General features: G+C 38.9%; 1 protein-coding gene across 2 annotated transcripts in view; it reads left to right on the forward strand.

Moving 5' to 3' along the window:
* The window catches only part of LOC140460939 (heparan sulfate glucosamine 3-O-sulfotransferase 5), a 253,699-nt gene that overhangs the window by 211,882 nt on the left and 17,270 nt on the right, over positions 1-24,547 (forward strand). For both annotated transcript variants that reach the window (XM_072555695.1, XM_072555686.1), the window contains one exon: positions 21,553-21,694. In XM_072555695.1, the coding sequence (XP_072411796.1) occupies positions 21,588-21,694 (107 nt within the window). In that variant the 5' untranslated portion in view covers positions 21,553-21,587. The remainder of the gene's footprint in view (positions 1-21,552; positions 21,695-24,547) is intronic.

A 24,547-nucleotide genomic window follows, 5' to 3' on the forward strand; every position in this document is an offset into this window, starting at 1 on the left:
AATAACTGTACAGTTTCTGCAACAATGATACTGTGTAAAAGTGAAACTGTGGTTCTTTCATAACCAATTAAGCATTTGTATTATGGGATTTACCATAGTAATAACCGGGAAACTATTGCTGCTGCCATCATAGCTGTACAGAACTAATAGCAACTTTTGCCATCTGCACTTGCAAAATTAAAAATGAAAATCTGGAAACCATTGTCAGAGTTGCCCTGGTCCTCCATATGATGTCCTCTTTAAGTCTTCACATATGCAATCAACATAGAGTTCTAAATTTCCAGCACAAAGGAGAGCCTCTCCACTGTAGTAGAAATGCCAAAAGAATTCAGGAACCCCAAGTACTGCCTCCAAACGTGGCATTTCTCTTTATTCAAGGGTTGGCATTGGGAGCAGTTCATAGTTTGCACATGCATGGTTTCTGAAGGCAACAGGCCGTTTAACTGACCAGCGACCTCTCGTGAATCAGATTTTGACTCGCTGATGTCTGGAACCAGGAAGATGGAGATTAGATCAATTAAGAATAGATCTGCTCCCAGTGCATTTCTTTTGGATAGCCAAGTATCCTTTTGGAGAGATGAGATTCCCCTCTGGATTTGGTCCCTGGACATCTTTAGAGGAGTTAAGACACCCTTTGAGAGAGATAAGGTGTCCTTTGGTAAGGTTGCCATTTGGGATTGTGAAAAACTGCACATTTTTTTTTAATCATTGCCAGGAGGCTGCCATCGTAGTCTAAGCCAGCATTTGTTGCATATTCTAAAATGCCCTGGAGAAGGTGGTGACAAGCTGTCATTTTGAACTGCTGCAGTCCATGGGCACAACAGCAAAAGGAAACTTTTCATAGTTCTACCAGACCATAGGCTGCTCTATCTTTAGAGAGAGAGATGACTGGTGGTGGTTTAAACTGAGGGTCATCAGCCTCAGGCAATGGATGAGGTTGAAAAGGAAAGCCCTTCATGGTAACCTCAGCCAGTGTGGGAATTAAACCTATACTGTCAGCAACAAACTGAATTCTAAATCAGCAGTTCAGCCAAATGAGCTAATTCACCCCCATACACAATATAGTGTTGCCAGAAAAGAATTTGCAGGACTTTGAGCTAGTAGCAGCAAAAGAATGGAAATGCTGATCCAAATCAGAATGGTGTGTGGCTTGGAGGGGAAATTGTGAGTAGTGTTGACCCTGTGTATCTGCTGCCCCTGCCTTTCTAAGTGGTAGAGTCAAAGGGATTGGAAGGTATTAACAAGGGAGACTGGCTGAGTTACAGCAGGACATCTTGCAGATGCTCTGTTTTTTGCTGTCATTATGCAGCAGTGGTGGATGGAGTAAACGTGAAGGTGCCAATAAAAAAGATTGCTTTACACTGAATGGTGGAGACAGTGAGGTCTGCAGATGCTGGAGATCAGAGTTGAGAGTGTGTTGCTGGAAAAGCACAGCAGGGCAGGCAGCATCCAAGGAGCAGGAAAATCTATGTTTCAGGCCAGAGCCCTTCATCAGGAATGAGGCTGGGAGCCTCAGAGTTGGAGAGATAAATGGGAGGGAGGTGGGGCTGGGGAGAAGGCAGCTGAGAGTGCAATAGGTGAATGGAGATGGGGGTAAAGGTGATAGGTTGAAGAGAAGGGTGAAGTGGAAAAGTGGGAAGGAAGATTAACAGGTGGGACAGTTCATGAGGGCGGTGTTGAGCTGGAAGGTTGAAACTGGGATAAGGTGGGGGGAGGGGAAATGAGGAAACTGGTGAAAACCACGTTGATGCCATGGGGTTGGAGAGTTCTGAGGCCAAAGATAAGGCGTTCTTCCTCCAGGCGTCGGATGGTGAGAGAGTGGCAATGGAGGAACCTTAGGACCTGCATGTCCTCGGTAGAGTGGAAGGAGGAGTTGAAATGTTCGGTGAGGTAGATGGGTGCAGTTGTACCAGAAATGCTCTCTAACCCACTCTGCAAGAAGGCGTCCAGTCTCCCCAATGTAGAGGAGACTGCATCGGGAGCAATAGATACAATAAATAATGTGTGGAAGTGCAGGCGAAACTTTTATGGATGTGGAAGGTTCCTTTGGGGCCTTGGATGGAGGTAAGGGGGGAGGTGTTGAACTAGTTTAGTGTTCTTGAAGCTGCATCCATTCAGATAAGTGAAGAGTATTCTATCACAACTTTGACTTGGGGTATTTACATGTTGGACAGGCCTTGGGTGACAGGAATTGAGTTACTTGAATCAAAATGTAGTCACAATAAGTATATGACTGGTCCAGTTAAATTTCTGGTTAATGATAAGTTCCAGGACATTGATAATTGGGGATTCAGCAAAGAAATGCTTGTGCATGTCATGAGGGAGATGGTTAGATTCTCTTTTGTTGGATATAGTTGTTGTCTGGCACTTGTGTGACGTCAACGTTACTTGTCTTTTAACAAATCAACCCAAGTTAGACTTGTCCACAGATCTTCTTGCATGTTGGTATGAGTTACTTCTATATCTGGGTACTTGCTAATGATGCATTGCCCAATCATTAGCAAATATCCCTACTTCTGATACAATTATGTTATTGATGAAGCAACTGAAGATGATTGGGCCAAGGACACTATCCTGAGGAACTCCTGCAGTACCAAGTATCAAGAATGCTGGAGAAATTCAGCAGACCTGGCACCATATGTGGAGAGAGAAATAGATTTAACATTTTGGGTCCAATACAACACCCTTCAGAACTCCTGCAAAGATGTCCTGAAGCTGACGTCCTGTTAGTAAATTGGTCATGCCAAATTGTCCATAGTGTTAGGTGCATCAGTCAGAGGGAAATTGGTCTGGTTGGGTTACTCTTCGGAGGGTTGGTGTGGACTAGTTGGACCGAAGGCCTGTTTCCACACTGTAGGGAATCTAATCTAATCTGAGATGACTGACCTCAAACCACACAACCATCTTTCTTTGTGTGACGTATAACTCTAACCAGTGGAGAGTTTTCCCATGATTCCCATTGATACTATTTGCTATATCTCCTTAATCTTACACTCAGTCAAATGCAGCCTTCATGTCAAGGGCTGTCAATATCACCTTACCTCTGGAATTCAGGGCTTTGGTCCAGGTTTGAATGAAGGCTATAATCAGGAGCTAAGTAGACCTGGCAGAACCCTAACTGAGATTTACTGGGAGATTATTGCTGAGCATGTGCTGTTTGGTAACACTGTTGATGACACCTTCCTTCACTTTACAGATGATCAAGAGTAGACTGATGGGGCAGTAATTGGAAAGGTTGGGTTTGTCCTGCTTTTAGTGTAGTGGACATTACCTGTTCTGATAATGCCAATTTTGACAAGGTAGCCTCTGAAATATTCACCTTCTTCTTCAATTTTCTACATTGTTGGGTAGATGCCAGTGTTGAAACTGTACTGGAAGAGCTTGGCGAGGGGTGCAGCAAGTTCTAGTGTACATATCTTCAGTACTGTTGTTGGAATGTTGTCAGGGCCCATAGCATTAGCAGTATAGGTATCTCTAAGTCTTTCTTGATATCGTGTGGAGTGAAACAAATTTAGCTGAAGACTGGCACCTGTGATGCTGAGGTCCTCTGGAAGAGGCCGAGTGATCCACTCACAACTTCTGGTTGAATATTGTTGCGACTGCTTCAGCAACTTTTGCACTGATGTACTGGGCTCCTCTATCACTGGGAATAGGGGGGTCTGTGGAGTCTCCTCCTCCAATGTGTTGCTTAATTGTCGACCACCATTCACAACTAAATGGGGAGAAGATTCAGGATTTAAATATGATCCTTTGCTTGGGAAATCACTTAGCCCTGCCTATCAGTTGCTTCTTATGCTGTTTGGCACTTAGATCATCCTGTTTTATATTTTCACCAGGTTGACACTTCATTTTTAGGTGTGCTTGCTGCTGCTCCTGCCATATCCTACTGCACTCTTTATTGAACTAGGGTTGATTCCTTGGATTGAAGGTAATGGTAGAGTGGGGAAATGCCCCATGGTCCTGAAAACATAATTCTATGAATATAAAGATCCATTACCTCAGAATACCACTTACAATTGAAATCAAATATTTAAAAGAGAAAAATGTCCCCTTAAGGTCTGTTTATTATGTTCCAACTTCTTTCTTAATTACACGTGAATATTGAAATCTCAATCCACTTGCTGTACAATGATGTAAACATGAATTATTACCTCCTCATTTTCTCTCAGTGCTTGCTGAAAGCCAAAAAATGCTATCACATTCCATGTGGATGTCAGAACAGATAAATTTTATATTTTAGAGACCAGTAAATCTTGGCACACAACTCTTTTTGAAGTCCAAGTGATAACCAATATGTTTTTAAATTGATAATGCATGTTTGTCACACATTTTTCCTAATAAAATCCCATCAAATTGGTACAGTGGTGCAGAAAAAAACCCAGTATTTCACACAGCAGCAGATACAATAATATGAAGCTATGACAATCATCAATGAACTGGCAATGAACATTGATATTTAAGAATCTTCCAGATGTTTCAGATTACTTGTTAGCTTGGCTATTTTGTCAAGATCCTTGCCTTTGAGTCAGAAAGCTTTGGTGAGTGGGAAAACGTGTTGATAAATAATGATGGGGCTGTCCAGAGTGTGCCAAGTAGACATGATGATTTGAGTTGGGGGAGGGGGATTGGGAATGATCTGATGACCAAACTGAGCCTGCAGCTCACTTTGTTGAGTGCAACCTCCAATGTTTTCCATGATCTTGCAACTCCCAAATGCAACTTACAATTGAAAACTGCTGTGACCACACATAGAGTAACTGATACTTCCAAAGAGTCACTGGGGACCTGTTGGGATCTCTCAGTTGTCCATCCACAAATGTATTAAGGTTGTTACCAATATCATTTGCACCAGATCATAGCACTTAATTTCATTTTCCTGTGACACAGTCAGTCCTGCAGCTCAGGCAGTAGGTTTTGCCAACATAGCTGGCTTCCCCAAGATACAGGGTGCACCACATTAAGATGGCTGCATTAGAATGCAACCGAGTGCATCAATAGAAAAGGGCCACATTCCATAAATGTACAAGCCATCTATGATCATTGGTACATATTTTAGAAGTCTGTGCATAGTACCCTGTGAGCTACTGCAATGCCTATACACTCTGTTCCTACTGTGGTTGAGGGGCTACGTGTAATACTAACTTGGTTGCTGGGATACAAGAACTACAGTCTGTGAACATGTCTGGTGAATCCACTATGCAGCTCCCTGATTGAGGTGGAGTGCAGATACAGTGCTGCCAATTGCTCAACTGGGCCAATGGAACAGAAATGGGTCTCTTAAAGATGAGATTCCACTACTCGTATAGGTCTGGGATGGGTCGTACAGACTGGACAGCATGTGCCTCATAATCTTAACATATTGTGCTTTGTGCAATTCCAGCACTCAAGGAGGAGATGGGATGGATGCCTAAGTCCTGGGAAAATGGGACCAGAATTTCAATGAGAACATTGAGCAGGAAGAACATCACCTTCTGCATGAAAGAATATAACAGCATTGGGCATTATGTGACAGACAGGCCAAACTTTTACAAGTGTTTTCAATAGTTCACAGCTGGATCCAGTGATCATGCATCAACTGTAAAGCAGTCCATTTCTGCTCCAAAGAGGCAATGCAGATTCTGGTTGTTTAAGTTCTGTTTGCTTTTGATGTTGCTGAACAAAGATGAATACTTTTGAAGTTTTCCCTGGATGAGATTATTCTTCATTAAGAAAATGATAGTATGCTTGTCTACAGTGTACACTATGGAAAGAGTAACAGAGATGTAGGTTTGTAAAAGTGAGCATAGCTACAGACAGGTAAGCTGGGATCAGAGGTGGCACCAGCACCAAGGATCCTAGCAATGTTGAGTATTTCCACCTATGGCATTTGAGAGAACTGGGCTCACATTGGATTAGAGGGTTGCCACAGAAGCATGGTATCTAGTTAGTGAGGCAAGGTTGGGGCAATCTTGTCAAAAAATACGTGGACAAGGAATGATGCATGCAAGTTGAAGAAATTGACACATTGCTAATTTCTGATAAGGTTCAGCCCTAAGTAATGATCAGATATCCCATTGCCAACCAAGCCTATCTAAAAGAGTTTAGTTGGTTCATTAATGTTTTTGATGTATTGCTGCATATTTGCTTAATAACAAGAAATATAATTCAAAACAATATCTTCTAAAACAACAGGGGGAAGTATTATTTCTTGCCATTGAAACATCATTAACAAGGAATCAGAATATGAACTTCCCAGTAAGTAATGGAAGAGACAGAATCAGAGACATGTCTTTTCACAGATAATGTTTTTGGAGCTTGGGATGCTTTACTATAATGAAAGGTTGAGATGCATGCCATAAAAGTTTCAAAGAAACTCATGGTTAAATGTTTAAAGTGGAGGAAGTTATAGGATTATGGAAAGAAAGCAAAGAAATGGGATTAGTTATCAACAACTATACATAGCAGTAAGAACAAATATGATGAGCGAAAAGTCCTCCATTCACCCTGTGGACATCTATGGTTCAATATAAATGTTTTAGTCTTCCTTTGGCAGATGTGATAAAATACTATGGAAAAACAAGTTTTAGGAACTAACTTGCCTGAAAGCTCATTATATTGCACCAGTAATCCTTCAGGAGTTAATATAAAAGAAATAGATGGCACAGCTCCATTCTCCACCAACTCCTATTACATTTGACTTATAGGTACTACAAATGAAAGCAATGTGAACAAAACTTAACAGCTCCTTTTATAATCATTTAAAATTGAATTGTATAGAGTAACGCACACAAATAAAGGATCTGATGAGAAGGTAAATCTCTTTGCGCTCTTAAGTAATTGCAGTAATTATCTTGCTTTCACGTTATGGTCATTTACATGCTAGCAACATAAAATGATGTCTGCCCACAATCCCCAAGGAATAAGCTTGCGGTTCTGTTCCATTCTATACACACACTGAACTGTCAAACACACAGACAGTGAGTTTGTCTACTATTAATATCCAGATATCCTTTCTTTTATCAAATTCAAAACATCTGAACTGTACTAATCAACTGGGAGAAAGAAGCTGTTAACATTCAAATCTTAAAGATGCAACCCTTTCTAGTGAAACTTAAATTAATACAAAAAATGGAATGTACAATAACTGATAATTGTCTGTTTACCAGACTTTGTGAAGGACCTTGAACAATAATTGATTTACCGAAACAAAATGTTTATTTGGCAGAGCGTATTATGATAGGTAAGTCTGCCCATCGCAGTTTTTGTTCCTGGTCCTTGTAAGTGTGATATGAGATTGAAACATAATCATTAATTAGTCCTGTTTTATGTGTATGTGTGTTTGATGATGCTAACCAAATTGTCTGCCACTTCATTGCCATACTTATTGGTAATGTAAGATCAGAAACTCTGTAAATTATATTTCAGGCTCAGGAATAACTTTGTTGAATTATGTATGAAATTTACATTCACGCTATTATTTTCTTTTTCATTATGGAGAATGAAAATAGTGAATGTCGGAAATCTGAGAACGAGTAGCATCTGAGAGAAAAATAAGATTCAACCTTTTTGATTGTGACCCTATAACAGAAATTGTGAAGAAGGAAATGTTGGAAGGGATGCACAGAATCGGTTTAAGGCAGCAGTTGCAAAATAAGCTCACAGCAAATTCACAGTCAATCTTCCACCAGTGTTTGGGAAAATGCTGCCACCTTTATTTAATTCAAACCAAGTAAAAGTGACAGTGGAACTAGAAAATGAATTACTAAAATGAGTTTGAGATATCAGTTGCTCATTCACTCCAAGCCTATTTTGCACTGTTGGCACAGGCTACATTCATCCCCACCTCCCCCCTATCCCCCTACCCCCTTCTTTGATTTTCTAGGGGCAAAAAAGATCTTACTTCATCCTCTGTGTGAACCTTTGTGAAGCAACTGCAAGTTTTAATCAAATTAATTCTATTCAATTTTAATTGAAACCTCAGTCAGAACATCATACAATTAACCAACTCTGCATAATATTTGGAAGCATCTACCTTTAATTCTTCCGATTTCAGAATGAAAAACATCTTTTAGAATTCATGTGTACAGTCCATATAAAAAAGATTTGAGTCAAGGCCAGACTAGAAGCAATGCAAATACAAAGAACCAAGCTTCCATAGTCATGTAATGTTGAAGCAATTGACAGGCTAGGATTGTTAAGACTTATTCAGATAAGGAGCTTCAGCTTGTGATGACAGGCCTGGAAATATAAGGTGAGAAACTCCATTTTTCATCTCAATTTTGTCTGAGCTTTATTTGTAATTTTTTTTAAACTGTGCAAATAATTTATTTGCGAAGTAATTGTAATATAAATGTTCGAATCTGGGAATTAGTTTATGTAGGATTGTCATTTAAATTGTAGATTCATGCACTTAGAAACATTTCTCAATACCTAGGTAAAAATAAATAGATTTGAAATCCCCTGTGCAGAAGCAGGATACTTGAAGCATTAAAGTGTTTGCATGAAATTTTACAGTCCAGTATTTTAGTGATATCAATCTTTTTGAAGTAATTTAACACTTTTGACATCTGCTGGACAAAGAAAATGGCTTTTGAAATCTACTATTTCACAAAGTGATTTTGTGCTGCAAATGATTAACATTTGCCATTGAAATCTCAGATAGAATGTTATGCAGTGGCGTGTTTTATTTCTTAAAGGAGGCGTATTATGTATGGGTATTGTACTAAGGATTGTAAAATTGAAAGTGCTTAACCTGAGATAAGTGGTAGTCAATTCGTGAATTAATTTGTTGTTGTTGTGCTCTCCTTTTGGAGGTCAGTGTTCATCCATCTCTAAACATAGGCCCGCTCAAACAATGCAAGGATGCAGATCCAGTTGGTATATCTATTTCCACACAATAGAAGCACTTATTATTTATTGTATACCTCCAAACCAGATCCAGTAATTTTTTTTTATTACTTCAGTTGTTTTCTGATTTTTTTGACACTTTTCTCCCTTCCTCTGTTAACTGTGAATTCATTCATTGGATTCAGATTGCTATTTTATGTGTTGTTCAGATATGCAGAATATCTGAGCCTGTTACACTTGCTCAACATCAACATGTGCACATTTTTCAGCAGGTCTCATTAGAAAGTAATAAGGAACCATTGCTAATCTTCCCAACTGCAATTCAAGAGTGCTCAAACCCTAATTCAGAAACAACTAGGAATTGAAACTTACATACTGTGTTCTATTGTGACACATCTACTGAAGTACTGTACAACTCAATTTAGTTTATTTTTTATTATCCCATTTATAGGATTTTCCTTGTTTTATTCTCTCTAAATCAGGTTCAGCAAAGTAATACTTCAACAATTCCCAAAGCTTAAACTTTCTTTCCAAAAAACGATTGAGGTTAAGTTATCTGAAAATCTCAAAACTGACATGAATCGATTCTTGTTAGGGATTTTATTTATGGATTGCAAAATCATGAAGGATGAATGAGCTTAAGAAATATGTCTAGCCATGATTTAACTAAATAGCAGAACACAGTTGTGGGGCAAAATTATTACTTTTATTCTTAACACCTAAAAATTGAAATTGGTATAAAAACTAACCCAAAATGAGTTTGCAAGCAACCCACTGATACCATCATTATAGAATAAAGACAGTGCAAGATGGCACTGTAGCTCCTTGTCACTCTAACAACTTCCAGCTTCTGAAATGGATCAATGCAGAATTGCATTGATGAACAAATGATTTGAATATTTTGGCAACGACTTCCACAAAAATAATTAGCTGCCACTTATCGAAGGGTAAGCACTTATAATTTCCAGCACTACCACTAGTCTATAGATCTTTGTTTCTTTTTCAAGAATTAGCTTTTATCCTTCAATTCAATTCTGTATGCTTCTTTTCAAATTCAAGCTTGAACTACCCATAATAAAGGTTTGACTCAAGGCCAAACTGAATGTCAATACAGACAGAAGGAGCCAAAGCCTGTGTAGTCATGTACTGCTGAAGTAATTTATTGTGTAGGGTTATTAAACTTTATTCAGATAAATGCTTCAGTTTAATGGAAGGCAAATTTGATTTTAACAGATTTTTTTTCAAGCAAATGCACAAAATATCAAAAGCCCCACACTCCAGAGACACGTTGGTGCCAATCCAAAGGGCAATATTAAGCTCAAGACAGCCGAATAAGAGCAGCTTTGATAAATAATGCATGTATAATTTCACAAAGAGGAAACCAAAGTAGGGCACTTATTTGAGAATTTGGTATTGGCTTGGAGCAAAGACCATGATTGTTCCCATGTGAAAAGTGCATTGATCAATAATAATAAACTGTGTGTAGCTGAATAATTCATCAGGTTTTTCTGTACACTCAAAAGAAATGTTTTTTGATAACAGGAGAAACCGGCAGGAAAAAGATATGCTGGAGACATTAGAAAAGAAATCTACATGATACTCAAATATTTCAACATTAATAGCTCTATTTCATTCTGCCTCGGTTTGATTCATTTAATGCATATTACACTTGAAAAGAAGATTGTTTAGAAAATTTCTCTATGCCAATAGACATAATTTTTCTTTAGTATTTGGGAATTTTGAAACTACCTTCATTTTAACTCTCAGGAATTTTGTTGTATTAAAACTAGCCTTTAAGCTTTAATTGAAAACTGTATATAACTTTTCACAATTTGAACTAATGCATTTCTATAGGTCTCCTCATCCTCAGGAAAACATCCATACAGAAAGAATTAATGGTGTGTAAATATTCAGTCTTGCTAATTATGGTTACCATTCAGGAATTAAGTTAACTATCAAGGGTGAATATCTGTACATTACTCATATGTATTTTCCTTTTGGATAGTTTCCTGTTGGTAAGGAGCCCTATAGAAATGCAATATTTCAAACTGTGAAGGATTATTTATACTATTTGATTAATGCTACAGAAACTCAACATGTCTGGCAGCATCTGTGGAAACAGAAACAGAATTGGTATTTTGAATTTGATATGACTCTTTTGTGTTCTCAAGACAATATAGTGGAACAGATGTGGTTCAAAACAGATGCTGCCATTGAAAGAGCATAGAACATACAACATTACAGCGTAGTACAGGCTGTTCGGCCCTCGATTTTGCGCCAACTTGTGGAACCAATCTGAAGCCCAATAACCTACATTATTCCCTTCTCGTCCATGTGCCTATCCAATGACTATTTAAATGCCCTTAAAGGTGGTGAGTCTACAACTGTTGCAGGCAGTGCATTCCACACCTCAACTACTCTCTGAGTAAAGAAACTACCTCTGACATTTGTCCTATATCTATCACCCCTCAATTTAAAGCTATGTCCCCTCATGCTGGCCATTGCCATCCAAGGAAAACCTTGTCCAACCTATCTAACCCTCTGACTATCTTATATTCAATTAGGTCGGTTATCAGCCTTCTTCTCTCTAATGAAAACATCCTCAAGACCCTCAGCCTTTCCTCATAAGACCTTGCATAACAGGCAACATCCTAGTAAATCTCCTCTGAACCCTTTCCAAAGCTTCCACATCCTTCCTATAATGCAGTGACCAGAACTATACATAATACTCCAAATGTGGCCACACCAGAGTTTTGTACAGCTGCAGCATGATCTCATGGTTCCTAAAATTAATTCCTCAACCAATAAAAGTTAACTTACCATATGCCTTCTGAACAACCCTATCAACCTGGGTGGCAACTTTCAAGGATCTATGTATCTGGACACAGATGTCTCTGCTCATCTACACTACCAAGAATCTTACCATTAGCCCAGTACTCTGCATTCCTGTTACCCCTTCCAAAGTGAATTACCACACACTTTTCCCCATTAAACTCCATTTGCCACCTCTCAGCCCAGCTCTGCAGCATATCTATGTCTCTCTATAACCTACAACATCCTTCATCACTGTCCACAACTCCACCTTAGTGTCATCTGCAAATTTACTAACCCATTCTTCTATGCCCTCATCCAGGTCATTTATATAAAAGACAAATAACAGTGGACCCAAAACAGATCCTTGCAGTACCCCAATAGTAATTGAACTCCAGGATGAATATTTCCCATTAACCACCATCCTGTCATCTTTCTGCTAGCCAATTTCTGATCCAAACCACTAAATCACCCTCAATCCCATGCCTCCGTATTTTGTGCAATAGCCTACCATGGGGAACCTTATCAAACACCTTACTGAAATCCATATACACCAAATCAACCACTTTACCCTCATCCGCCTGTTTGGTCACCATCTCAAAGAACTCAATAACATTTGTGAGGCACAACAAACTGTACTGACTATCCCTAACCAACTTATTCCTCTCTAGATGATTATAAACCCTGTCCCTTATAACCCTTTCCAACGCTTTACCCACAACCGAAGTTAGGCTCACAGGTCTATAAATTTCCAGGGTTGTCTCTACTTCCCTTCTTGAACAAGGGCAAACATTTGCTATCCTGTAGTTTTCTGGCACTACTCCTGTAGACAATGAGACATAAAGATCAAAGCCAAAGGCCTGGCAATCTCCTCCCTGGCTTTCCAGAGAATCCTCGGATAAATCCCATCCGGCCTAGGGGACTTATCTATTTCTACATTTTCCAGAATTGCAAACATCTTCTTCTTATGCACCTCAATCCCATCTAGTCTCAAAACCTGTATCTCAGTATTCTCTTAAATCATGTTGTCTTTTTGTTGACCTGTTGAGTTTCTCCAGCATTCTCTGTGTTTGTTTCAGATTTCCAATATCCGTAGTACCATGCATTTAATTAAAACATAAACTTGCAGTACCCCAATAGTAATTGAACTCCAGGATGAATATTTCCCATTAACCACCTTCCTGTCATCTTTCTGCTAGCCATTGTAGAGTCAATGGCTTTGACAGTGAGTGCACACTTCTTGATCCCGGGATTTGTTTAGAGTCCTAGTCATACAGCACAGAGCAGGCCTTTCGGCCTATTGATTTTGTGCTGACTATCTAAACGAAATCAAATTCCCAGCACTTGGCTGTAGCCTTTAATGTTTTAACATTTCAAATACTCATCCATATACTTGCTAAAGGTTGTGAAGTTACTTGCCTCAACTACCCTCCCAGGCAGTGCTTTCCAGATTCCCACTACCCTGTGCTGAAAACGTTTTTCCTCATATCCCCTCTATATCTCTTGGCCTTCACCTTAAAAATATGCCCCTTGTTATTGATCCTCCAATTTTAGGGAACAGCTAATTCCTAACCACACTATACATTCCCCTTAATCTTATGCACCTCAATGAGGACCACCTTGGCCTTCTCTGCTCAAAAGAAAATAACCTGACTTTATCCAGCCAGCCTCTTTTCATTACTAGAATGATCATCCCAGACATCCTGGGGAATCTCCCCTGCAACCTATCCAGTGCAATCAAGAATTTACTGTAGCATGGTGACCAGAACTACACATGGTGTTCCAGCTGTGGCCTAACTAAAATTTTGCACCCCTCCAATGCAACCTTCCTATTCTTATAATCTGTGCCGTGTCTCATAAAGGCAAGTGTCTCCTATGAGTCTTAACAACCCAGTAACCTGTCTGCTACTTCGCATGATTTCTGCACAAGCACCGGAAGATATTTGTGCTCCTCTTTATACAGCAAGAAATAGTGAAATGATTGTAGTGATTTTAATGAGATCAGCCAAGTGGATCTCATCGATTATGAGTTCCCTGCTTGGGGTTGTTAACCTGGCCCAAACAGGGAGGCCTGGCTGACAAATATTAACAGGGGTGTCGGAGGTTCTGCTCACACTGAGGGAGCTGGATCAGGATCAAGGATTCTCCATGTGTAAATAAAGGGTGACTTGGTGATGGGGTCCTGGCCTCTCAGGAGTTATTCTAATGATCTTACCAAGGGAGTCAAAGAACATGGCCTAATGTCCCTTGCCCACATTAGTATTTATAATTTTAATAGGGTTCCAGGATGCACTTTGAACTTCTGATCCTTCCTTGCTACCTATAAATGTCCTTTTACCAATATTTTGGGGAGCAGTAATTCTTTTCCTCAAAGCAAAGTTTTCCTTGGAAAGCAGACCTGTGAGCATCTCCCTATGCAATTCCATATTAACCTATTTCCTTGGGTTAGGACTTGATGGAAGAAAGGAAAATCCACATCTCTCACCTTGGTTTTACATTTTATAATGGACAGAACATCAGGTTAGGGAAGCATAATCTCTCTTTGGCATGTGAGATACTGGAATGTTTAGCAATACTCTGCATTTTCCCACTATTTCTGACAGAATCCTGCTTCATTTTAAGGGAAGTATAAACCTAAGAAGTAGATGCAGTATAATGTTTAGCTCCTCACTCTAACTTCCCTCTTTGAAAGCATCTGTGCCTTTCTGCTTGCTGAGGGATGAATGCTGCCTAACCCAGTTCTTCAAACTGTCTTACATTAACCTATTTGGGTTAAATTTGAGTGCCTAACCAAACGTGGATTGGGAAGCTAATGTGTTATGCTGAATCATCAAGGAAGATATCAGGCTGTCATTAACTAACAGCTGTTTATTAACTCAGAAATCATACTTTAAAAATTAGCATTGAATATATGTATAATTAATATATAAAGATAAAAATAATTAAGGTGACCTAATAACTTGTAGGACCAAATTACTAGAATATCAAGTCAGTGTTTTTTTTCACACGATGGTATTATCATTTTCTATTAGATGCTCTGTTCCTGCTGACCCCTCTCATTCGAGAGTGAAAAGTTCTCTTCTTTATTCCTTAATGTTGTACATTCACTGGACCAATCTGAATGACATGGCTGTTCACCTCATTCACCGCAGATACTTTGGATAAACATGAAATGTCCTATGCTGCTTTCCAGACGATGCAGAATAAACATTTCGAGGTTGCAAGACTGTATGGCATGAATCTTACCAGAAATCGGTTAAGTGTCACTTTTGGCAGATATCGTGGAAGGTTTCCCTTCACAAGTCCCAATGGGTTTTCTCACGGTATCGTGGAGTCTTAGGATCATACAGCACAGAAACAGATCTTTTGGTTCAACTCCTCCATGCCAACAAAACATTCCAATCTGACCTAATCCCATTTGCCAGCATTTGGTCCATGTCTCTTTAAGACCTTTCTATTCATATATCCATCCAGATGCCATTTAAATGTTGCAATATACCCACCTCCAACACTTCCTTTGGCAGCTCGTTCCATACACACACAACCCTCTGCGTGAAAAAGTTACCCCCCAGGTCCTTTTTTAAATCTTTCCCCTCTCACCTTAAAACTATGCCCCAAGGTTTTAGACTCCCCCAAGTTGGGAAAAAGACCTTGGATATTCACCCCCTTCTATTTTATATACTTCTGTAAGGTCACTCCTCAGACTCCGATCCACCAGGGAAAAAAGCCCAGCATATTCAACCTCTTCCTATAGGTTAAACCTTCCAGTCCTGGCAACAACCTTGTAGATCTTTTCTGCACTCTCTCAAATTTAACAAAAGCTTTCCCATAGAAGGGCAACAGAATTGTACACAGCATTCCAAAGAAGGCCTCACCAATACCCTGTACAGCCACAGCATGACATCCCAAATCCTATGCTCAATGGTCTGACCAGTGAGGGAATGCATGCCAAATGCTTTCTTCACTACCCTATCTACCTGCTACTTTACTTTCAAGGAACTGTGGATCTAGACTCATGAGTCTCTTTGTTTGGCAACAGTTCAAAAATCCTATCATTAACTGTATAAGTCTTGTCCTGGAATGCCTTACCAAAATTCAACACCTCACATTTATCTAGCTTAAACTTCATCTGCCACTTCTCGGTCCATTGGCCCATCTGACCAAGGTCCCATTGTACTTTGAGATATCTTCTTCATTCTACACCACCTATTTTGGTGTCCTCTGCAAACCTACTAACCATACTTCCTACATTCACATCCAAGTAATTCATATAAGTGATGAAAAGCAGTGATCCTTATGGCATACCATTAGTCACAGGCCTCCAATCTGAAAAACATCCATCTGCCCTTTGACTCCTACCTTCAAGCCAATTTTGTATTCAATTAGCTAGCTCCTCCTGGATCCCATGCAATCTAACCAGGCTACCATGGGGAACCTTGTCAAAACCTTCACTGAAATCCATATATTAATATTAATTACTCTTTATAAAGCAGATCTCTCTTCACAAGGTTAAATCTCATCAAACTTACGTAATAAAAATAGAAAATATTGAAATACTCAGCAGGTCAGGGAGCATCTGTGAAGAAAATGATATTTAATGGTTTGGGTTAATGACTGATGATAGTCTGAGGACCAAGCCAAGTTAGGCTAAGAGCATCAGTTAAATGTCATTAACAAGAGGCAAAGAAGGGACTGTTGAGAATTAATTTACAACAATTGATAGCTAGAATATTTGTAATGGAGGAAGCAAAGGCACAACAGGGTGAGGGCAGACAGGTGATGTGATGCACAGCAGAGACAAGCAATGGAGCCAGTAGGTGAATGGTGGGTGCTAATAAATAACTAAAGTAAACTGACAGACAAAGAAATTGCTCAAAGAATACACTGATTTTGTGGTAAACTTCAGGAAAACTGGTGTGACTCTGAATTATGGGAGAAAAACAGCAGAAAAGATACTTGTGAGATTGAGTACTCCCATATTCTGTTGAAGACTTAATCCAAGTTAGAATTGTGATGTGTGCAACATTTCCACATATGGATGTTGAAGGCGATCTGCAAATTTATTTTTTATCTAAGAATTGTGCTGTTCTGAACATTCTTCCCTCTTAAAAATAGATTTCGAAAATCATTTTGAAATATGGAATAAAATTGAGTTCAATGAATTCATAGCTGTATCTTCCAGAAATGCCAGAATTTAAAATAAAAATGGAGATGGCACTGGTAACAAAGGATTGCTATGAAGCCTAAGGGGAGGAGAACTAAGCTTTTGAATCAGTAGACCTAAGATCCGTTTGAAGGAGGTACAACAAATTGGGATATTAAAAGTCTGTAAACCTTCATCCAACAATAGTTTTGAAAACAAAGAATTCAGCAGTGAGGGTAGGGAAGAATTTAGAATATGAGTTAATTTTTTACTGTTCCGCCTTCAAAAATGGCTGAAGTTGCAATTGAAAATGATAAGGAAAGTTCAAAAGCGAACGTTGGTCTCCATATAATTGTATTTCTCATAATTAAAGAAGAAAATGAAACTGGAGAGGACTTTTTTTTAAAATTTCCACCTTCCAAGAAAATATTGTCACCCCACAGGAAGCTCGAAAAGCAAACTCTCCCTCGTTTGCTTCCCATTTCCTGGAGCAATTCCTCATTCAAAGACATCCTGTGCCTGATCAAGGAACCCAGCATTGGGATGATGGTAGGGGTAGGATTGCTGACAGACATGCCACTGTACTTGTTAATGACTCCTATTCCGCTCCCATAAACCACTCACATGACCCACATTCCTGACCTCAATCTGCCTATGTCTCTCAGTGATCCTGGGACTCTCAATGGGTGTGTTGTTAGCCGCTGACATCTGTCTGTCTGGCACTATTAGTAATGGACAGTTACTGACTTTATTTTTAATGGTTTATGAGATGTGGGTGTCATGCACACTATTTATTGCTCATCCCTAATTGCCCTTGACCAGATCGGCTTGCTAGACAATTTCAAAGGGTATTTGAGAGTCAATGCTTTGCTTTGAGTCTGCGATCATATGTAGGCCAGATGAGCTAAGGACAGAAAATTTCCTCTCTAGGGAGCCAGATGGGTTTTTATACCAATCAGAGTTGTATTGATTACTATTACAGAATCGAGGTCTGTAATTGCAGATTATTATTTTGAATATAAATTCCATCAGCTTCCTTCATGGTATTTGAACCCATGCCTTCAGATTATTTGCCTCACTCTCTAGATTACCAGTCCAGTGACGTTACCACAACACCACCATTTCTCCCAAATCATCTCCCTCTGGCCAGGAATTTTGCATCTAGGGACTTTGTGGCCAGGGAAGGCCAGCCCCTGGCTGTTTACATGCCTATCAGCAAACCTTTCCAAAGAAGGCAACATAAGGCTCTTACACGCTCAAAAACTGATAGGTGAGAGCCCTGTCATCTTGATGAAATACTGCCTGCTTTTTCATTTAGCTGCCAAAAAAAATGTTAATTCACTCAAATGCATTTTGTTAAAGCTTAAATAATAAAGGACTTTGCTAGAGAAAGGTTAAAATTGTAATTCAATTGACTTTCATTTGTTATATTGGGATGGAGATTATCTTCAGAGTATTTGAATTTTGTAAGCCAACATGCAGCGTACTCTTGTACATAATACATCTTCACAGATGCTTCATCAAAGTGGTGGGCAGCTGTCACCACTGCTGCTCCTGCCTTTGTAAAGCTTACAACTGATTGTTTGAAGCTTCAAAGAGTTTGTGTGTGTAATTGATGGAATTTTTTTAAAAAGCTTTTAATGGGCATTGGCTTGCACATTTCTCTAGTGATTCTCATTTGATAATGTACAGGGCTTCAAACATGTCGGAGAAAGTGCTTGAAAATATAGTGTGGGTGGCTCAGTGATCTTTTAAACCTAACAGCTTATGCCACAATGGGTGATAGCAGGTGGATAGTGTTTGCACACACAGTAAATTTCCTGCATTTGCTGATATCCTATGAGCCCTCTGCTTCTTCCGCCCATGTTAGGGAGGAAAGTTGGAGGGTGATTGATCTTGGAGCTTCTTCCATATATTTTCTAACAGCAGGTTATAGAATGCTATGTGGCATTGGATAGCTGGATTGCTGGCTTGCAATGCACAGTGACATCAACAGCACGAGTTCAATTCCTGCACTGGCTGAGGTAACCATGGAAATCTTGCTTTCTCAACCTCACCCCTCTGCCTTACCTGAGGTGTGGTGACCTTCAGGTTAAACTCATCACCAGTCGGCTCTCTCCAATGAGATAGCAGCCCTATGGTCTTCTGAGATTATGGTAACTTTAAGATAGAACACTGTAGCAGAAGATAAGCAGCTCTGTGTCTTACAGCTTTAATAGATTTTCACCCATGAGGCAGATGAACGGAATTAAGACATTTCTTTGGTCGCCATAACTAGCTTGAGGAAAAATGATCCCAAATGACAGAATCACTCTACATGCCTATCCATACCAGGACAAGCTCACTTAACATTAATGATTTTTTGTATCCTCCCTGTCAACATATGCCCTTTCACCCCACTCAATTGCCCCTCTCCCTCTATCCTAACCAAAGCTCCTCCATCTATTCTCCATTGCCCCTTATAAACTCCATGCCAATCTGTGGCCTTTACTCATCCCAGGATCCCTAGGCCAGGTATATACCAACAGTGCAAATATATGCTCCCACTCATCCCTATGGCTCCTCATAACCTCTACGCCAACAGTGCCAACTCATTCCCACCATGTTCCTTAGCATCCTCCAGCCCATTATGGCTCCTGTGCCAATTAAGTATTATCATCAAGTATGCAAACTAAGAACTATTCTGACATTAAATAAAATAAAGTTCTAGGTATCTATTATAGCCTTCACTATATAACAAACCCTCATTGATGAACAGTTAATTCAAATATTTAAAGACCATCAAGTATTTAATCCTTTAAAAACATTATATTCATGGTTCTGCATCAAAGACAACTAATCTTTGAATAATCTTTTGGAATTTTCACCAAACTGTGTATTCACAGTTCCACATTATAGTAAGGCTAATTATGGAAGCAATTATGGAATAATAATACTTTAATGATAACCCTGTGGGTTATGTAAAAATAGCTATTATGAAGCTTCAACTCATAGACAAATCAGCCCAGGTTTCTGCTCCACAATTTAAAGGGTGGGTGATTTAAATGACTTGATACGCTAACAGTTCTATAGTCCTTGTTTGCCATTTATGAGCATACTTCTGTCTACTTTTAAAAATTATGTGGAATTGTGGCAGCACATCCACATCCTGGATGTCAGCATCATTTGGATAAGACACGGAGTCTTTAGAACTCCAGAAAAGTCAGAGTCAAAATGTACCTAAAGAAAGCTAAGGTGGGAATCAAATAAAAAGGCAGTAAATATCATAACTTTCAAAGACAACCTTAGTTATGCACTGCTCAAAAAGATGGGACTCATTGAGCACAGGACTAAAAGAACAGCAAGAAAGGCAGTTCTGAGGAAGGGTCACTTGACCCAAAATGTTAACTCTGATTTCTCTGCACAGATGCTGCCAGACTTGCTGCGTTTTTCCAGCAACTTCTGTTTTCATTTCTGATCTACAGCATCTGCAGCTTTTTTTTCAGTTTTTATTTAGTAAGAAAAGCGAGTTTGTTGTTGAATGAAAGTCATTTTTGACATGCTTAGATTTCCTTTCAAACACAGAAGCAAACTGGAGGTGGAAGTCTGAAATAAGAACACAAAGTGCTAAAATTATTAAATATGCTAGGCAGCAAATATGGAGAGAAAGACAGTTAACATTTCACATCTGTGACATTTTATCTAAGCAATTCTTACTAAGGGTAAGTTCTTGTACATTGAGGCTATTCTAAAACATTTCAGCTATTTTACAGGAAAATAGGTCCACAGTATTTATTGGTATTATTGCTTCATGAATAAGTTTTCACAAAAATTCAAGAAGTTAAAATAAAGTGGGATTTGAAATACTGGATTCGCAAATATTGAGCTGCACAAGAAATAATAGTTTTCAAGGAAATCTAAGTTGATTCAAAATCTATGGCAAAATGAACTGAATCAGTGAGCAACATGGTGGAGTTGAGGGGAGTATCAATTTTGTTCCAATTGTTTTGTTCATCTGATAGTACTGTAATAAACCTTTTGGAATTTATGACAATGCTACAACTGATAGAAAAAAATCAGAAGGCTGAAAGCAACTGATTTCTACATCTGCTGTACACAGAAGTGGCCTACAAATGTTGTGATTGATAAGAGGCACCTTCAAGGGAATTTGTTAAGTTCTGTAAGTTGGAACCATACTTTTTTAAGCGCCAAAAAGCTAAATAATCAATGGACCATCCTAGAGTATTTACACAAAATCATCATTCTTCATGGGAAGTACTAGTAATCCAGAACCCTGGGCGAATATTTTGGGGATGTAGGTTCATATCTCACCATGGCAGATGGTGACATTTGAATTTAACAATAATCTAAAAGAAAATAGCATAATGGCAGTGATATTACTACTGCCAATTTCATTAAAAACCCATATGCTACACTAATGTCATTTAGGGAAGGAAATTTGCCATTTTTACTTTGTCTGGCCTATGTGTGACTCCTGACCCACACTAATATTGTTGATTTTTAACTGCATTCTGGGCAATTAGAGTTGGGCAATACATTTTGGCCCAGCCAGTCATACCCATACCCAATCAATGGTTTATTTAAAAGGAATTGGGTGAAAAATGTAGCAGATTAATTATGATTAATCAATTATCACAGCTTAATCTATTTTATTTTGAAGAATGTTTATCTAACTTTTACCGACCAAATAATTGATCAACTAGCTTCTCATTAATGATAACTTTTGGAATTTCATATTTCTGACTGGTGCCTTTACTCTCTGGTCACTACAGGCTGAAGAAGCAGTCCTGAAGATTGATGGAGGGCCATGCTATTCAAACAGCAGGTGTTGCTGAGACAGAAGCTCTTTGTGCTGGGCAGCCTTGCTGTTGGAAGTCTCTTATATATAGTTGCCAGAGTTGGGAGCTTGGATAGGTTAGTATCCTTCTGCTATTTTCACATGGAAAGGGTAACATTTATGTTGCATCCCCTGTATGTTTTTTTCTACATATTTTATTTCCTCAACTTTGTACTTTTTGAAATTTTGGTCGAACACGAGTTGACACCTACTTGTTCAGAATCTCTAAAAGTCCTCCTGAAGACAAAATGTTTTTCCAGTCTGATGATGGAAAAGTGTGAGTGCAAGACAACCTGAGATTTATGCAACACTTGTTCTTTCGTCTTTGTAAGTCAATAACAAACTGACAAAATGGAATGGATGTGAGAGAGGAGCCTAAACGTAGCACATTAATTAAAATGTGCAGATATTATACAAATTATTTCATTGTGGGGTCAAACAACTTGCTGTTCACAAGATTATCACAGGAGCACTATATCCCTAAAACAATCGATTCAATTTTGTCCAACTTTTGTTATAAATTTTAGAATTAAAATTATTTAGATTTATTTGATGGTGGTAATTAGAATATCCTTAGATTATCAGGAATTCTGCTGAATTTATTTCAACAGTTCAACGGTTGGATCACAAAAAGCAACAGCATTTCAGGTTAATCCACTTATGAATCCATCTTTAACATAATCAATATTTCAGTTGGTTTGATGCTTTATGTAAGCAGAAAAATTATGTAAGTTTCCAGACCCTGCTACTGAATAATGCACACAGGTAACACCTGTTTGCTCAATATGCACTAGGTATGATGGGAGAAGGAAAAACCACTGAGCCTACAGACCACTTGTTTACAGACACTATGGTTGTCTTCATCAAAAGAGGGCCTAGCCATAATGCTACTGCTACCTCAACTTGGCCGCACTCAGGAACAAACAGTAAAAGAGACATTAACCTAAACCCTTGCTGACTGAAGAAACATGTTATCTAGATGACCTGCTCATAAGATTCTCTGCCTCACAATGGCATCACAGCTCCTGAAGCCATAAGGGCGCTCTCTGTCTCCCCAGGAACCCAGTCAGCACAGTGCCCATGCAGACCAAATGGCACCAGGATACTTGAGATGAATGATACTGCCCTATGAAATTATAGCAGCCAGGATGCTGAATATTAGCACCTTTTTTTGAGATTAACTAACCTCCTGTTGCTATTGTTAACTGACCGATACTGCCGGAGTGGCAGCATTTTTCCTATTAAATGTGATTGAAATTGCATTGTCTTGTAATTAACATCAATCTCTTGTAACCCTATAAGAACTAACAGTACCTGGGGCTCAGGGAAGAGAGCTTTTGACTAAACTGCGCAGACTGTCCGTTTTACATATGTGCGGTCAATTTCTCTTCTCATGATATTGTGAAATAAACCAGCATTTGTCAATTTCACAAGATCCACGTACAGGCCTTATTTATAACTGGACAATTCTCTGACAGGTTTTGGTATGCCTCTACACACCCTGTCTGTAAGCAAACATACCGCTTGACTAAATCCAAAGAGTTGGAGTACCTCAGTTTACGTCCCCACTACCCCCATCTCCACACCCCACTAGCCTTCACAAATATGGCTCAGTTTCATCAGCCAAATTTAAAGTATTTATCACCACTGACCTCAGACAAGCTACCTACTGCTGGCCTTGCAAGGATCACGTTATCCAAGTAAATGAAGTAAGATTATATCTACGTGACCACTTAAGTAATTGTGTAACTGAGGACATTTACAATTACTGACCTTTCCACTTTCTGGCTGCTTTTCTCTGTGCAGTTTTATGTATTAGTAAAACTAAATATGCAGGGTTCCTTAACAATTTTGCTTTCATTAAGTTTCACAATAAATAAACCACAAACTTTTGCCTTTCACCTTTTCTTCCTTTTGATCTATGTCCCTTGTCTCATCATACTTTGCTCAAAATCTATTACAGGAATGCCTTTTCCCAGTTCGGGTGGAAGGGCAAAGACCTGAAATATTAATTCTATTTCTCTCTACACAGATGTTACTTAACCGGCTTCTGGTTTTCCGGCAGTTTCTGTTTTTATGTCAGATTTCCTTTGTCTATTGTATTGCCAAATGATGGAATTAAAATAGTATGAACAAAAGCATTAAGTAACAAAGATGTTGTGTGAAATCAAATACTAGCAAAAGTGAAATTATTTTGTGCAAATAAAAATTAAATAGGAAGTTCCTGGTTGCAGCTATAGCGTACAAGGTGGTATTGGATATTGTAACCTAGACTTATGAGTCACCTAGAACGCACTCAGGTAAGATCTGAGTCAAGAAAAGAAATAAAGAATAAAGTAGTAATAAAAATAGTGATTACGCATTACACTCAAGACCAGTGAGGAAGGGGAGTTCATTAGTATCTCTTTTTGTTATTAATCTCTATTCAACATTAGTCATTGTTATACATGTCCTGAATTTAATTGTAGCTATAGAGAAGTCGACAAAGGGAGGACAAAACCAAAACAAGGATAATAAATAGAACAGGATATTAAGAAACACCAGGAAAATGAATAGGATAATGTTGGAATTATTTTGAATAAATATAAACAAAATAATAGATAAAAACAAAAGAAAAATATAACGAAAATCTGTTATTTTTAAAAGTGGATAGTCCCCCATCAAGGCATTCATGATTTTATTCCTACCTGATCCTGAATGTACATTCCAAAGAACACCCTGAGATTTATTGTTGATGTAGTTGCCTTGTGTTTTACTCACCAGCCACCAAAGTGACCCCCCCCCACCCCCGCCACTGACAATCCCCTCTACTTCATACCACATTTCCCCACCAACCCCCAACGCTAATTCCACAGCCTTTCACAACCATAATCCCGAATTCAGCCTGTTGGCCTACTAATTTGATTGTTTAAAATTACAAGAAAAAAGAA

This window comes from Chiloscyllium punctatum, chromosome 3, assembly GCF_047496795.1.
Source record: "Chiloscyllium punctatum isolate Juve2018m chromosome 3, sChiPun1.3, whole genome shotgun sequence".
Lineage (NCBI taxonomy): Eukaryota > Metazoa > Chordata > Chondrichthyes > Orectolobiformes > Hemiscylliidae > Chiloscyllium > Chiloscyllium punctatum.